This window comes from Macrobrachium nipponense, chromosome 24, assembly GCF_015104395.2.
Source record: "Macrobrachium nipponense isolate FS-2020 chromosome 24, ASM1510439v2, whole genome shotgun sequence".
NCBI lineage: Eukaryota > Metazoa > Arthropoda > Malacostraca > Decapoda > Palaemonidae > Macrobrachium > Macrobrachium nipponense.
The window spans coordinates 22666656-22683478 of record NC_061091.1 but is presented as its reverse complement, the minus strand read 5'-3'; the positions used below and the strand labels follow the sequence as shown (position 1 = coordinate 22683478).

General features: G+C 37.2%; 1 protein-coding gene across 1 annotated transcript in view; it reads right to left on the bottom strand.

The window, feature by feature from the left end:
- Positions 1-16823, bottom strand: part of LOC135205514 (glutathione S-transferase Mu 4-like) — a 1039821-nt gene that overhangs the window by 92537 nt on the left and 930461 nt on the right. The window contains exon 4 of the mRNA XM_064236257.1: positions 7967-8014. Within this exon, the coding sequence (XP_064092327.1) occupies positions 7967-7993 (27 nt within the window). The 5' untranslated portion in view covers positions 7994-8014. The remainder of the gene's footprint in view (positions 1-7966; positions 8015-16823) is intronic.

The following is a 16823-nucleotide window of genomic DNA, read 5'->3' as shown; positions in this document are numbered from 1 at the left end:
AGACAATTTCATAACCTACATTAAACAGGTCACAATTGATCATTTCAATTTGCACGTGACAGTGTTGCCTTTTCATAATCTTGGCGCCTCACTGTTGCCACTATAGAAGAGTAAATCCTATCTTACCTCGCCTTAGGGTAACTTCTAAATCAGGAGTTTATGTCATGAAAATTATAGAGGTATTAATCTGTTACCTCCTTATAAAACATTTGATTTAATCGCGGAATTTAATGCATTTTTTCTTTATTTACAGGACTTAGGACATATACAATTTTTGAACAATATTAGAAAACTGTTTTAAATCAATTCTCCCAACATTCATTTTATTGTCATACATTTCACAGTTTTTTTCTCAGCATTAATATACAAAGTGTATGTAAATGCGTTGTAACGCGTTTTAGGACCGAACAATCTAATACCATTGACTGAAGTATAAATTTCTATATATATATACATATATATTACAATATATACTATATGATATATATATTTATATATATATACGTATATATTATATATTTAGTCTAAATTTACTGTCTGATTCGATGAAATGAACTTGTAACTGTCAGTCCTGAAAGAGTTCGGGTTCTGTCAAAGGCCAACAACACAATACGTTCGCAGGCGACATAATTATATCCAATCTAGTGAAGCACCGTCGGGAATTTCCTTCATTTTGAGTCAATTTTTCAAATAATAATGAAGAGTCGAGGAAGCATGATTTTAGTCGCCTCTACTTCTTTCTTTTCTGCCTTTCCTATTGAATCCTTCTGTGTTTCTTTTTCTAATTCTGCAAAGCGCGATCGGAGAAAATTACGAAAGTAGCAGGATATAAAAAGGGAAAAAAGGAAGAGTATGAGAGAAAAAAAAAAAAAAACCTGGAAAAAGAAACAGAGAAAACCCGAGAGACTGGAGGCATTATATAAAAGGGGGGGAGGGGTGGTAAACGGGACAGAAATTTCCCAGGGACAGAAATTAAGGTACGAATATACAAACGTAAATTATCTCTCTAATGAAAGCAATTTCTAAGAATTGATTTTAAGTATGACTACCCCAGTACAGTTCTCCTTGTATTTTACTAATCTAACATACTTCCTACTTATCTATTTGTTTGTTCATTTATATTTTCTCTTTTAAAAAGTGATCTCTTCTTTCTGCACCTTCCTTTACCTTCTGGTATTTCTTTCTAATCCACACCGCATTCTTTGGAAGCTTCAATTTCATGTCAGTGGCCCCTGCGGTGAGCTTGTTTCATATGAATAGGGTTCATCTTCTGAATAATAATAATAATAATAATAATAATAATAATAATAATAATAAAATAATAATAATAATAATAATAATAATAATAGTAAAGACAGTATTCGTGAGCCCGCAAGAACAGGATATAAGGAGAGGGACTCGCCAGTGGAATTCAATCCCTCAGTAGTCATCGCTGGAAAATGTCCTGTAGGTCTGGACAAAACGTCGCGTTGGAGAGAGAGAGAGAGAGAGAGAGAGAGAGAGAGAGAGAGAGAGAGAGCAATAATAAACACCAAATTGACTCAACCAAATTTTACCATGCCCTTTGGTGCGTTGCTCGCCAGTCTAAGCAACAGAAAGAAAGCTGTCATCAGAAAAATAGAGAAGACTCTCTACTAGATTAATAGTGCCGAGGCAGCAACCATTTTTAACAATAATAATAACAATAATAACAGACGATAATACATATTATTCATAAATTTATACACACAAACACACACATACACACTCAAACACAATACTAGACATTACCAAACACACACACTTTCATGCAGTGACATAAAAAAAGGAAGAAATAGAAAAAGCGAAATAATGCATCCGCTGGAATTAGAAAAGATGGAGTTCCCGAAACTTTCGACTCGCATCGAAGTTTTCCTCTGGGCAACTTTAGCATAAGACAAAAGAAGCCTTGGAAGAAGAATTACGGTCAGTCGGAACAAAGGGTTAAAAAGAAATTTAAAAAAATAATAAATAGATCAAGAGTAATGGTAATTTAGTTCGCAAACTTCCATAGGGAGAAAAACTACATCATTGTGGTTCTTGAATTAGTGTTTTATAGCATTTCATGCCTTTTCATTTCCTATCGTGTAAGATAGATAGATAGATAGATAGATAGATAGATAGATAGATAGATAGATAGATAGAATATAGGATTTAGGGCCAAAGGCCAAGTGCTGTTACCTGTGAGGCCATTCAGCGCTGAAAGGGAAATTGACAGTAAAAATTGTGAAAGATATAACACAAGGAAAACCTTGCATGCAACTGCACTATGAATCAATTGCTAGGAGAGAGTAGAAAGGAAGATGGTGGAAAGAGAATATGACTGGAGGTACAGTAAAAGGAGTGAAAGGGGTTGCAGCTAAGGGGACGAAGGGATGCTGCAAAGAACCTTAGGTAATGCCTACAGTGCACCACACGAGGTATATTGGCGACATTAACCATCCCCCTACAGGGAACGTGAAAGATCTGAAGTCTTGTTTGCTTAGGTATCCTTAATTATTTCATAAATACTTAAAGGCTCCTTTAATTAGAACAGGTGCTCATAATTTCTAGAAAAAAAATAACATGTTGAGGAATATCTATGTGTAACCTTCATAAAACTAACTCTGCAGTTTTCAATGAAAGAGCGTTCGTACCGGAAGTATTCCATTGTTTAGGGAAAACTTACTTTTCATTTTTAGATAGGGAAGCTATCGATGGAAGTGCTTGTTAGTGGTAGAAATTCTTTCGTAGATGTGGATAACACATCATTTTCGTTAGTGAACAAAATTTATACAATATGACCTGGTCTTTCCTAGTGGTCACGAATAAGAAAAGAAGCAGTCGATAATTTTACATGTGCTTTGCCTCTTCTTCATCTGCTTAGCTCTATATGCAGGTCTGGTTTATCAAGAAGGGGGTGGGTGTGAGATCAATACATACATATGAATCAAACAAACTCATGATTAGGCGAAAGAACATAATATAAAATAAATAAACAGTAAATACGATAAAAATCCACGTATGCAGATACTGCTGATTAAGACATATCTGTATGAGAACTAAAATTGATCATGAGAATAAAATTAATAAGAGTACCTTGACCTCACTACAGCTGAATTACTGACCTATTTTGATGAATAGAACCAATGATATGATCCCGATTTCTCTACTTGCGACCTACGTCATAGCTGCCTCGTAATTGAGAAGACTTTCGTTTCCCAACCTGCGCTTTCTCCCCAGCCCAGAGATTATTTCCGCATCTATCTCCTCTGTTTACAAATCCGAAACAATAACAATTAATAAACAGACCGGGTTTGCCAGATTTTGAAGACCTCTCAAAGCAACTCCTCAAACACTGCGAAAGAAACTACGTTTACATGACCAACTTGATGTATTCCCAGTGTAAACTTCCGGATTGTGAAGCTGTTCCCCCCCACGCTGCTCTCTCTCTCTCTCTCTCTCTCTCTCTCTCTCTCTCTCTCTCTCTCTCTCTCTCTCTCTCTCTCTCTCTCTCTCTCTATCTGTGTGTGTGTTACTATCAAAATGTTAAGTGTATAAAATGACATAATATCTATAAACCTTCTATTTGGATAAATGTTGGGCTTCTAATGGTAAAGATAAAATATTCCAAAATGAATAATCTAATAACAAATATAATACTACTATGCATTAAATAGGAAACTGCGCGAGGAAAGGTAAATATGTATTTATTCTCCTTAGTTATTCCTCGGATAAATGGATACATTGTTTTTATAAAATGACAAAATATCTATAAATCTTCTATTTGGATAAATGTTGGGCTTCTAATGGTAAAGATAAAATATTCCAAAATGAATAACCTAATAACAAATATAATATTACTAAGCATTAAATAGGAAACTGCGAGGAAAGGTAAATATGTATTTATTCTGCTTAGTTATTCCTCGGATAAATGGATACATTGTTTTTATAACCTTTAGAATAGGTTGTAGCCTTCTCTAATCAGTGTTCTGTACAATGCAAACGTTCCATTTTAATACATGCAACAGGAACTGAGCGTTTGCAGAAAGACACAAGAATAATGCCAACGGTCTGACGAAAAGTTCGCCCCGAAAGATCTCAACGTTAAGATCACTTATTTTCTGCCATATAGGGCCAACAGCACTTACCTAAATATAGTTATACCATGAAAGTGATAAATCTTACTATATTTTACGAACCTCATGATCACCACTGCCCTCAAAAAAACCAATCAGATGTGTAATTGGAACTTCAGAAGCTCAAGCGAAGATGCAGTGTCTTACTACCATATTACTATTCTCCTCGTATTTCAATCACTTACTAACATTCTTGGTTATTCAATTATTAATCAGCTAATTCACCTGTTTTTCTAATGGTTGATCTCTTATTTCGGTATTTCCCATGACCTTCTGTTACTTCTTTCGAATGAGCACCATAATATTCTTTGGAAGCTTGACCTTCAAGTCAATGGCCCCTGTGGGATTGGTCCATATGAATAGGGTTCATCTTCTGAATAATAATAATAATTCCCATGACAAAAGTACTACAGAAGATGGATGCCGGGTACCAACTCAAGAAAAGAGGCAACAGAATCAACCATCTGATGTTCATGGACGACATCAAGCTGTATGGTATGAGCATCAAGGAAATAGATACCCTAATCCAGACTGTAAGGATTGTATCTGAGGACATCAGGATGGAGTTTGGAATAGAAAAATGCGCCTTAGTCAACATACAAAATGGCAAAGTAACGAGAACTGAAGGGATAAAGCTACCAGATGGGAGCAACATCAAACACATAGATGAGACAGGATACAAATACCTGGGAATAATGGAAGGAGGGGATATAAAACACCAAGAGATGAAGGACACGATCAGGAAAGAATATATGCAGAGACTCAAGGTGATACTCAAGTCAAAACTCAACGCCGGAAATATGATAAAAGCCATAAACACATGGGCAGTGCCAGTAATTAGATACAGCGCAGGAATAGTGGAATGGACGAAGGCAGAACTCCGCAGCATAGATCAGAAAACCAGGAAACATATGACAATACACAAAGCACTACACCCAAGAGCAAATACAGACAGACTATACATAGCACGAAAGGAAGGAGGGAGAGGGCTACTAAGTATAGAGGACTGTGTCAACATCGAGAACAGAGCACTGGGGCAATATCTGAAAACCAGTGAAGACGAGTGGCTAAAGAGTGCATGGGAAGAAGGACTAATAAAAGTAGATGAAGACCCAGAAATATACAGAGACAGGAGAGGAGAAAGACAGATAAAACATAGGACTGGCACAACAAACCAATGCACGGACAATACATGAGACAGACTAAAGAACTAGCCAGCGATGACAATTGGCATTGGCTACAAAGGGGAGAGCTAAAGAAGGAAACTGAAGGAATGATAACAGCGGCTAAAGATCAGGCCCTAAGAACCAGATATGTTCAAAGAACGATAGACGGAAATAACATCTCTCCCATATGTAGGAAGTGCAATACGAAAAATGAAACCATAAACCACATAGCAAGTGAATGCCCGGCACTTGCACAGAACCAGTACAAAAAGAGGCATGATTCAGTGGCAAAAGCCCTCCACTGGAGCCTGTGCAAGAAACATCAGCTACCTTGCAGTAATAAGTGGTACGAGCACCAACCTGAAGGAGTGATAGAAAACGATCAGGCAAAGATCCTCTGGGACTACGGTATCAGAACGGATAGGGTGATACGTGCAAACAGACCAGACGTGACGTTGATTGACAAAGTCAAGAAGAAAGTATCACTCATTGATGTCGCAATACCATGGGAGGGACCACCAGTTGAAGAGAAAGAGAGGAAAATATGGATAAGTATCAAGATCTGAAAATAGAAATAAGAAGGATATGGGATATGCCAGTGGAAATCGTACCCATAATCATAGGAGCACTAGGCACGATCCCAAGATCCCTGAAAAGGAATCTAGAAAAACTAGAGGCTGAAGTAGCTCCAGGACTCATGCAGAAGAGTGTGATCCTAGAAACGGCACACATAGTAAGAAAAGTGATGGACTCCTAAGGAGGCAGGATGCAACCCGGAACCCCACACTATAAATACCACCCAGTCGAATAATAAAAATATAATAATAATAGGGAAAAACTCTCTATCACGAGAGTATATATAATGTTCTAAAGGGTCCACAATAATACAAAGTGTAAAAAGTCCGTGTATAATTTTGAAGACTTTACAGAAAGCTTTCGAACCCTTCCCTGGGTTAATCTTCAGTAAAAAAAAAAAAAAAAAAAAAAAAAAGGGTTCGAAAGCTTTCTGTAAAGTCTTCAAAATTATACACGGAATTTTTACACTTTGTATTATTGTGGACCATTTAGAACAAAATAATAATAATAATAATAATAATAATAATAATAATAATAATAATAATAATAATAATATAATAAGTTGAATATTAATAGGCATCAGGGACGCAGGATGTTAAGTACTTTGAAAAACTGAAACACCAATTTATCCTGGTTCTCAGGTTATCACGATATAATGAAAATTACTCTTCCTTGATGCACCAGGTCCTATATAACTATGGGACTGTGATATTAAATCAATAAGTGTTAGCATGTAGATCATAAGCCATCAGGCAAAAAGCTGAAGAGGATTCGTAAGTTAGCTGTAAGTTTTAATTTTGAAAGAAAAAAAAATAGCATTTCGATCCCGATGAAGTGGCGAAAAGACCAAGAACGCCATTTTGTATAAAAGTCTCTCTCCCTTTCATCTCCCATTAAGGTAGAGGAGGACGCAGGGTAAGAAGAGGAAAAACAGCAGCAGCAGCGGTAGCAGCAGTAGCAACAGCAGCAGGTGCGAGAAAAATAGAAGCATTCAGCTCTGGGCACTTTTAACGAAAAACACACACATCGGCATTTCGTCCCCACGCACCCTTCCAATTCCATCTCCGAGAGGAGAGTTATAAGACTTACAAGAAAAAGAAGAATAAGAAGAAGAAGAAGAGAGAAAAAAAGGAGAAAAAATAAGAAGGAAGCCGGAGGGAGCAGCTGCTATGAGGTTGTTTTTCAAAACAGTGTGTAAATTGGGTACATTCCGGAGGGGAGTCATGCGCGTAATGGGATCAAAGGACGCAATTCGATTTTTCTTCTCATTTTCTTCCTTCTGTGTTTATCCTTTCCTTCGCCCTACCTTCCTAACATCCCCCTCCCCCCTCTCCCTCTCTCTCTCTCTCTCTCTCGTCCCTCCCCGTCTTCCCTCCCCCTCCCTCTCCTTTCTCCTTCTCTCTCTCTCTCTCTCTCTCAAGTATGAAAAACATAGTGGCTTCACAAAAAACCACTACAACAGAGAAATCATGAAGAAAAGAAGAAGAAGAAGAAGAAGAAGAAGAAGGAGAGAGAAAGAGAGAGAGAGAGAGAGAGAGAGAGAGAGAGAGAGAGAGAGAGAGATGAGGACTTAGAGTCGATACCCTTCATGTTCTTCGATGTTTTTGTTTTCCTAACAAGAAAGTATGACGGATTTAATTGGCATTTTAATGGCCACCAGAGGAATGATTCCTGTGAAATATGATCTTGGCAGACGTCAAGTTGTAAACAACAACTAATATACATAAAGTAGAAGCAACGGGCGAAAATAGATCTCTATCTTTCACGAGAACTCGACCGAAAGAGAGAGAGAGAGAGAGAGAGAAGAGAGAGAGAGAGAGAGAGCTTGATTTATAATTATATAACTGTGACGAAAACAAATTTGTTCAGGAATCCGAGTAAGACTTGAACAACTTATATCCTTGGTTAATAGGAATGGACTGTTGCTTGGACATCCGGGGATGCACCCTACCATACCTTCGTGTAAGAACAACAATATTTCTCCCAATCATAAGAAATTACTTTTCAACCAACGACGTTCAAGTAATATCACATATTTCTAAGCTTAGTTATCAACTTTCTACAAAGGAGAAAGCATAACAAACTCACCTTTCTCTTCCATTCCGGAGAGGACATCCTCCTTCGTCGACGACCTTTCTGCAAGAAAAATAATAAATCACGTTGAGTCTCTGTCGTCGTCTTGTACTGAAAAAGAAAATGGCTCTGGGATCTGAAAGTCATTCTGAGTGGGATAAATGGAGAAAAATCGCTAGCATATAATTTAGGTCGTTTAGCATTAAGTATTGAATTTAAGTGTTTTCATTCCATAATACGTATAATTACGACCAAACACATGCTGATCACACAAACACGCATTAGTTGATATTATGTCGTTCATATTATCAGTATTAATAAGGGCAACAATATACGAGAGCGAATCATTATTCTTACCATTATGGTATCTCTTCTTCAGTTATTACACTGGTGTAATTAGCGTCAAGAGAAAACCCCAGTAACAATAAGTTTCAAAATTATTTTGAATAAATAATCCTTTGTAAATCTGACCATAGGACGAAGCTTGCTGTTGAATCGGGGAGCGCTTCTACGTACTATGCACAATACTACATATAAACAACTGTACACTTCCTCTCGTATCATTTCGTCTCTCAGGCTGATCCTATATAATCAGAATGTTATCAACCCATCTTTCCGTAGGCTCCCAATATCCCAACAAACAAATCCTGTAGTGCTTAACAAATACGTAGTGCGTCTTATTTACCATAGGTCCTTGCTCGAAACGGTATCGTAAACACACTCTCCTAAGTAAATATGTTTCGTGAAGCCTAAGATTTCCTCAAGGAAATGCGGAGAAATGAAAAGAAGAGACATGTTCAGGTTCTGATAACTATGAAGTATGGTATATAAGGTAAAGGCCAAAGACCTTGCACTGGGACCAATGAGGTCCAATGAGGTCACTAAGCGCTGAGAGGCTCAGATAAAGTCCTGTTGTTACGAAAATAATTTCCAAGACTTCAGTGATTATTCATTTGCGCAAAGGAGTTTCAGTAAAATCGTCACTATTCGCAACAAGCTTAAGTAATGCGTGTTTATCTCATAATATCATTTTCCCTCTAAAGGAAATATCCACTGGGATTATGTATCCTAGACGAAGATCTAATTTCCATTGTTTGAACTGAGGCCTCCAAAACTTGCTGTCAATCTTGATAATTATGCTATACACACGATAAGAGGTGTGAATTGCTACATAAAACAAGAACAGGTGAGACCTAACACGGATGTCTCTTTCCTTTGAGAGATGGAAATCCTCTCTCTCTCTCTCTGTTCCTTTTGCAACCCCCAACCCCCCCAAATCACATCTGCCACTAAACCATGATCGAAAAGGAGAGGCGAATTCGAACACCCGATCCCATGAGAAGGTTCCATAAAAAAAAGTGAGTATGAAAGTACCACACCATTCTCTGGAGCCCCGCGAACAACCTTTTATCCAATAAAGAATGTGATACCAAAGAAGTATGATCCTTGGATATAAGAGCACACACACACACACATGCACGCAACACACACACAGAAAGGTGGGGGTGTGGGGAATGCTGCAACTTCATCAAACAAAGAGAATGTATATAAAAAAAAAAGAAAAAGAGAGAGAGAGAGAGAGAGGAGAGAGAGAGAGAGAGAGAGAGAGAGAGTATTCTTCCGAGATGGCAGGGAGAGGAGAGGAGAGAAGGGAAATGGTCACAAGGACAAAATATATTTTCCTAGTACAAAATCATCTTTCTGATCAAGTTACCTGCTTTCAGTTTCTTGACAGATCTGTTGTCTCAAATGCTTAATATGAGAGGAATTAGCAACAACAGCAACAACAACTGCTTATCTTTTCTCAACAGGTCTATTATGTTGCTTATATAAGCTCGATATCAAACCAACCTACAACAACAGAAACAACAAGAGAGAGTGAGAGAAGAGAGAGGGGGGGAGAGAGAGAGAGAAGAGAGAGAGAGAGAGAGAGAGAGAAAGAGAGAGAGAGAGAGAGAGAGAGAGAGATGTTCTGTTTAGAATTCTATGGTAGTTCAGCTGACCTCTGCAGGATGTCCTCTTCACGAACTCATCAAAACTATTTTCAAAACTTTTATGGATGAGCGGAAGTTCGTTCCCCTAGAAAATAGGGGAGGGGGGCTGGGTGGCGGTGGGGTGAGGGAAAGGTACCTTTCAAATGAAACTTGAAACGTGAGGGTTACGGTAGACGGAGATAAAATGCGTCAGATCATAATGACTACACCGTATGGTTGCTTAATAACCCAACTTTTGAAAAACAAAAAGTGAGCAACGTTACATACAAAAATAACATGGAAAATAACTGTTCATAATTGCGTGAGAGAGAGAGAGAGAGAGAGAGAGAGAGAGAGAGAGAGAGAGAGAGAGAGAGAGAGAGAGAGAGATAAAAATTTTGAAATGAAAATAAAAATTAAAAAGGATTTGTATAATGAATGACTAAAAAAAAAACAATATATGTCTAAAATGAACTAAGAGTTAACAGAATACAATATCGAGAAATAACAAAAAGAAAGCAATCATGATTAATCTGGTTTTTCTATGAGATACGCTCACGATAAAAAAAAATAAATAAATAAATAAATTATTACAAGACACAAATAAAAAAAGGAGTTTTGGACAACAAAATATATAAAAGTGTCAAACAGACAGCGGGATTAATTCTACAAAAAAAAAAAAAAAAATAAATAAATAAAATAAAACACAAACCACCAGGGTGCTTTGCAGCCTATGAGAAGCTTTTGACACAGAAAATGGAATGAAAACGAACAGGATCCTGAATATGGAAATTATACACACAGAATTTCATTATAAACTATTATTCGCTATTATGTCTCGAAATCACAACACAAAAAAGACTTAGAGAAAGTAAGACAGGGATATTTACTTACTATATTATTATATTATTTTTTTTTTTTGCTCTATCACAGTCCTCCAATTCGACTGGGTGGTATTTATAGTGTGGGGTTCCGGGTTGCATCCTGCCTCCTTAGGAGTCCATCACTTTTCTTACTATGTGTGCCGTTTCTAGGATCACACTCTTCTGCATGAGACCTGGAGCTACTTCAGCCTCTAGCTTTTCTAGATTCCTTTTCAGGGATCTTGGGATCGTGCCTAGTGCTCCTATGATTATGGGTACGATTTCCACTGGCATATCCCATATCCTTCTTATTTCTATTTTCAGATCTTGATACTTATCCATTTTTTCCCTCTCTTTCTCTTCAACTCTGGTGTCCCATGGTATTGCGACATCAATGAGTGATACTTTCTTCTTGACTTTGTCAATCAACGTCACGTCTGGTCTATTTGCACGTATCACCCTATCCGTTCTGATACCATAGTCCCAGAGGATCTTTGCCTGATCGTTTTCTATCACTCCTTCAGGTTGGTGCTCGTAACACTTATTACTGCAAGGTAGCTGATGTTTCTTGCACAGGCTCCAGTGGAGGGCTTTTGCCACTGAATCATGCCTCTTTTTGTACTGGTTCTGTGCAAGTGCCGGGCATTCACTTGCTATGTGGTTTATGGTTTCATTTTTCGTATTGCACTTCTTACATATGGGAGAGATGTTATTTCCGTCTATCGTACTTTGAATATTATCTGGTTCTTAGGGCCTGATCTTGTGCCGCTGTTATCATTCCTTCAGTTTCCTTCTTTAGCTCTCCCCTCTGTAGCCATTGCCAATTGTCATCGCTGGCTAGTTTCTTTAGTTTGTCTCATGTATTGTCCGTGCATTGGTTTGTTGTGCCAGTCCTCTGTTCTTTCTGTCTTTCTCCTGTCTCTGTATATTTCTGGGTCTTCGTCTACTTTTATTAGTCCTTCTTCCCATGCACTCTTTAGCCACTCGTCTTTCACTGGTTTTTCAGATATTGCCCCAGTGCTCTGTTTTCAATGTTGACGCAGTCCTCTATACTTAGTAGTCCTCTCCCTCCTTCCTTTCGTGTTATGTATAGTCTGTCCGTATTTGCTCTTGGGTGTAGTGCTTTGTGTATTGTCATTTGTTTCCTGGTTTCTGATCTATTTGCTATTATTATTATTATTATTATTATTATTATTTTCGTGAAACTCGGCCAAAAGCGAAGCGCTGGGACCTATGAGGTCCTTAGACGGTGAAAATAATGTATAAGCATTCGTTAGGAGAGAGTGGAAAGTACGATGGAATAAAGAGAATACGAACGGAGGTATACAGTTTAAAGAATGAAATGGACGCGGCAAAGAACCGTAAGTAATGCCTACAGTGCACCGCGTGATGTGCATTGACAGCACTATCTTGTCCACGGGGGATACCGATAACCTAACACGGATTGGAAGACTCCAGAGGGAGGGTTTAAGGAGACACTGAACGTGGTCAGGTCAAAGATTAAATGTTATGAAGATGAACGTGTAAAGAGTTTTAAAAAATGCATTTGAACTAAATTATATGAAAATTAACATTACTGAGGACAAAGTGAAAGAAATTTAAATATCAATATTTAATTGTAAAAAGTAGCATTAAGGTTTAATGATCGTGGAAATGTTTATGAGAGTGAACAAGGATATTATGGTCATAAGAAAATCAAGTTGGTACAGGTTAAGAACTATTTACTAAGTTTTAACATTTTCAGTACAATGAATCATCAAGACCAAGGATTGAAATGCAGAAAATGGAGCACAGACATAGACTACAGGAGGATTGCAAGTGTATATTAAAAAAGATCTCTTCAACAGCTTTTTTAAGTTCAATAAACGAATCGCCAAGACCTAGGTTTGAAATGCTGCATGAAATCGATCACAGACACCGACATTACAGCAGGGATTCTTAACCTTCTGATGACTCCAGACCCCCAATGAATTGCCCAATATGGTTCCATACCCCCCTTTGCTTACAGGTCCCCTTAAGTTCTATTTGTTGACAATATATCTTAATATACCTAGTTTAATACATAGCTATAAATAGAACATACAAGAAAATCAAAAGCATTTAAAGTTTTATTTAGTTATTTATTTACAAAATATACCCATATAAACACTGACATTGAAATAAAATATACTATACAAATATCCCATACCCCTAGCATGTGGTTATTGGGGTATGGATACCCCTTGTTAAGAACCCCTGCATTACAGGAGGATTGTCAATGCAGATCAAATTCATAAATACAGAAAATGGGAAATGAATTCCACAAGATGACGCACGAGATCATCTTCATAAATTAACAATGTGTTTCACAAAATAAGAAAACAAAAGAAAAGAAAAAACTGTGAAATATCCTTGTATTGTAATGGAAAGGAGTCGAAGAAATGCAGAATATTGGAAAACTGAAGCAAAGGTCAGATATGTGAAAAATGACCTGACCTTTAAGAAACTAAAACAAAAAACGTAGCCAGGGCAACACATTGGAACATGAACGAACAAACACCTTCCAGGCTGCGCAATGGACCATGACCTTGACTATTGATCTTTCCGTGAAATATTTATAACTGCGTGTAGGTCCACCAGCTTACATTATTTTTACTTATTTATCTGTGACACTTTCATTTAACGGTTCCAAGTTACATCTGAGAGCCAATATGAAGTCAACAGTGTTTGTAAGTGGCGTTTTATAACGCACAGAACATTCACAATATTATATAATAATGGGCAAGGGATTTCCTGGGCGATTAGCGGTCAAATCTTCATGAATGTCGCCAAAATATTATTTATCTGAAGAGGGTCATCAGATTATGCCTTTCATTAAGTTTCATGAAAATCTCTTCGTCCATTTTCGAGGTACTGAGTTAATTTACAAAGAGACATACACAGTACTTTCCCAAGTGTGTGAGAGGATGTAACATTAATCCAGACAAGTCAATAAATAATAAACACTCACATGAGAGCATTTATAAGACTACGGAATTTGTATCCAAAACGCAATGAATCTTTGGCAATTTATGCTTTCATTGTTTCACTTCCTTTGTTCTCGTTTTACCTAGGCAACTATTTCATCCCCGTGTGACGACGCCTGCTTCGTTCTTTCTTCGTCTTTCACATCGCAACAGTAACAAAGGAAACGCAAGCTATGCTGGTCAGACTTCTTAACTCTCTCTCTGTCTCTCTCTTAAATCATCATCTCTCAGTGCTCTTCTTTACATGACTTTACCTCCAGTCTAACTCACCCCCGTTTCACCAATATCCCTCCACCCTCACTTTCATATCCCACTCTCCTCTGCCTCTGCCGCCTCCTCCTCTCTCCTCCTCCTCCTCCACTTCCTCCATCTCTCCCGGAAATGTCAGGCAGTCTCCTCCCCCCTCTATACTGATGGTGATCAATAGGCAACGCCCTCTCTCTCTCTCTCTCTCTCTCTCTCTCTCTCTCTCTCTCTCTCTGCAATCCCTGACGACCATTTGCCAGGTAAACACATTATTGCAGTTCCATATAAGTGCTAATAACGATAGTGCGTGGTTCCCAGGCCTCTTGTAACCATGTCAGCCAACACGATGGGAGAACCAGCATCGTCTCTTGAGACTAAATTGAGTTTTAATGTGCTTCTTAGATAAGACTCTTGTGGTCTAACTTTTCCTTAAGTAAAGGGTAAGAATTTAATCCAAAACGGGGAATTGGGCTGCTGGTAAATAAGCTTCGATAATGATTTTGGAAAGCATGTCCGTGGAAAGCAAGAGATTAAGTATCTGCGTCCATATATATGTGTATATATATATATAATATATATAATATATATATATTATATATATATATATCTATATATAGGTTATATATTATAATATATATAGTTACATCACTTCTCTTTAAAAAAAAATCTTACGCAAGGCTGATATTGTATCGCACAGGCTATTTAAGTAAACGTGTTGAATTTTGTGTATACACTGAAATTTCACGGCAAAACAAAAGCACAAGAAAAAAATTCTTATAAAAACTATCTAAATAAAAGTAGACCATATGAAGGGCAACAATTTAATCCGAAAAGGAGATTTTAGCTACTGGTAAACAAGCTTCGAATATGGTTTTGGAAAGCATGTCCTAAAAAGCAAGTGATTAAATCTTGGCCATGAAAAAATCTATATTAATAGTACTTATCTTAACACTATCTTACGCAAGACAGACACGGCTATTGTACTGCATACGTTACTTAAGTGTTACGGCAGAAAATACATCGGAGACAAATCTTTGACAAATAGAATATATTTTGCTGTAAATGAGTTATAAAGGGAACAAATGAAACGGAGACACACAAAAAGAATTAGGGGAGAGTTAAATAAAACAGGAAAGCAGTGACTCTCAACCTAAAACGGATGACTAATATTCATTGAAAATGGGTATATGCACTCAATAAAAAGCCTATATGTACTACACTCAATGGAAAGCAAGCCTATATGTATACTCAGTAGGATGCCTATATGTACACTGAGTGGAAAGCCTATATGCACATTCAATGGAAAGCAAAGCCTATATGAACACTCAATAGAAAGCCTATATGTAGCACACTCAATGTAAAGCAAGCCTATATGTGCACTCAATATGAACCCTGTATGTGCACTGAGTGGAAAGCCTATATGCACACTCAATGGAAAGCAAGCCTATATGTACACTCAATAGAAAGTCTAAATGTACACTGAGCGGAAAGCCTATATGTACACCCATCATAGAAAACCTATAAATTACCCTGAAGCTGGAAGCCTATATATACACTGAGCGGAAAGCCTATATGTACACTCAATAGAAAGCCTAAATGTACACTGAGCGGAAAGCCTATATGTACACTCAATAGAAAGCCTATATGTACACTGAGCGGAAAGCTATATTCCATATCAATGAAAGCCTATAAATCTTACACTGAGGGCGAAAGCCCTATATGTACACTCAATAGAAAGCTTATTTGTACACTGGTGAAACGCCTATATGTACACTAATTGCCTAAAAGTACACTCAGTGGTAACATTTCTGTACAGGAAACGCAGAAATTCATTTTGTATAGTTACGGGTTCTGTGACAACAGTCGAGGAGGAGGAGTGTGTTGACCAAGGGATTTCACGTTTAATACGCCTCTTCGTGGTTTAACACACCCGAAGAGGTGTATTAAGCAGGGAAGGGCTCGGTCAACATTCTGGGTCACTTTTTTCCTCCTGGACTGTTGTCATACTGACTTTGCACGTTCCATCCATTTCCTGCTATTTTGAGTTAGTACTGAGAAACTCAGTCAGTAGAAAAAATGCGCTTGAATTCAAGTACATATTATATTGGACAGGGACAAATTCGCTTGCATTCATTATATCAGAGATTATATATAGGCAATTTTCATTCAAATTACATCTGACATTTGAGGTAGGTACCGCATGGAACGAAAATATGTAGGGACACAAATTTTCTTGTAGGGTAAACCAAGATATGTGTTGACGTATTTAGAGGGCGTTATCCCCTCTCGTTTCTCAGTCTGCATTTTTTGCTGGAGTTACAATATATATATATATATATATATATATATATATATATATATATATATATATATATAAAAGTATATATATGTATATATATATCGAGCTACAAATGTCTTAATATCCAATTCGCTCTACCTCGGAATTAATATATGTTCATATATGTTAATATGTGGTTCGAATCCACGAGAGAACGAAATTATTATCAACTAAAAAATTCCCTTTCGGTTAACGTATATGAAAATGTATTAATTCCGAGATAGAGTGAATTGGATATTAAAGGACATTTGTAGTCGATATATGATATGAATCACGGTGATGTGATAAAGATTCATATTTATAGATATATATATATATATATATATATATATATATATATATATATATATATATATATACAACACTGATGTAGTGGAAGAACTAAGCGAGGATGTGAGCACAAGTTTACAGTTATAAGGGCATTGTGTGCATATAAAACAGCAGTTA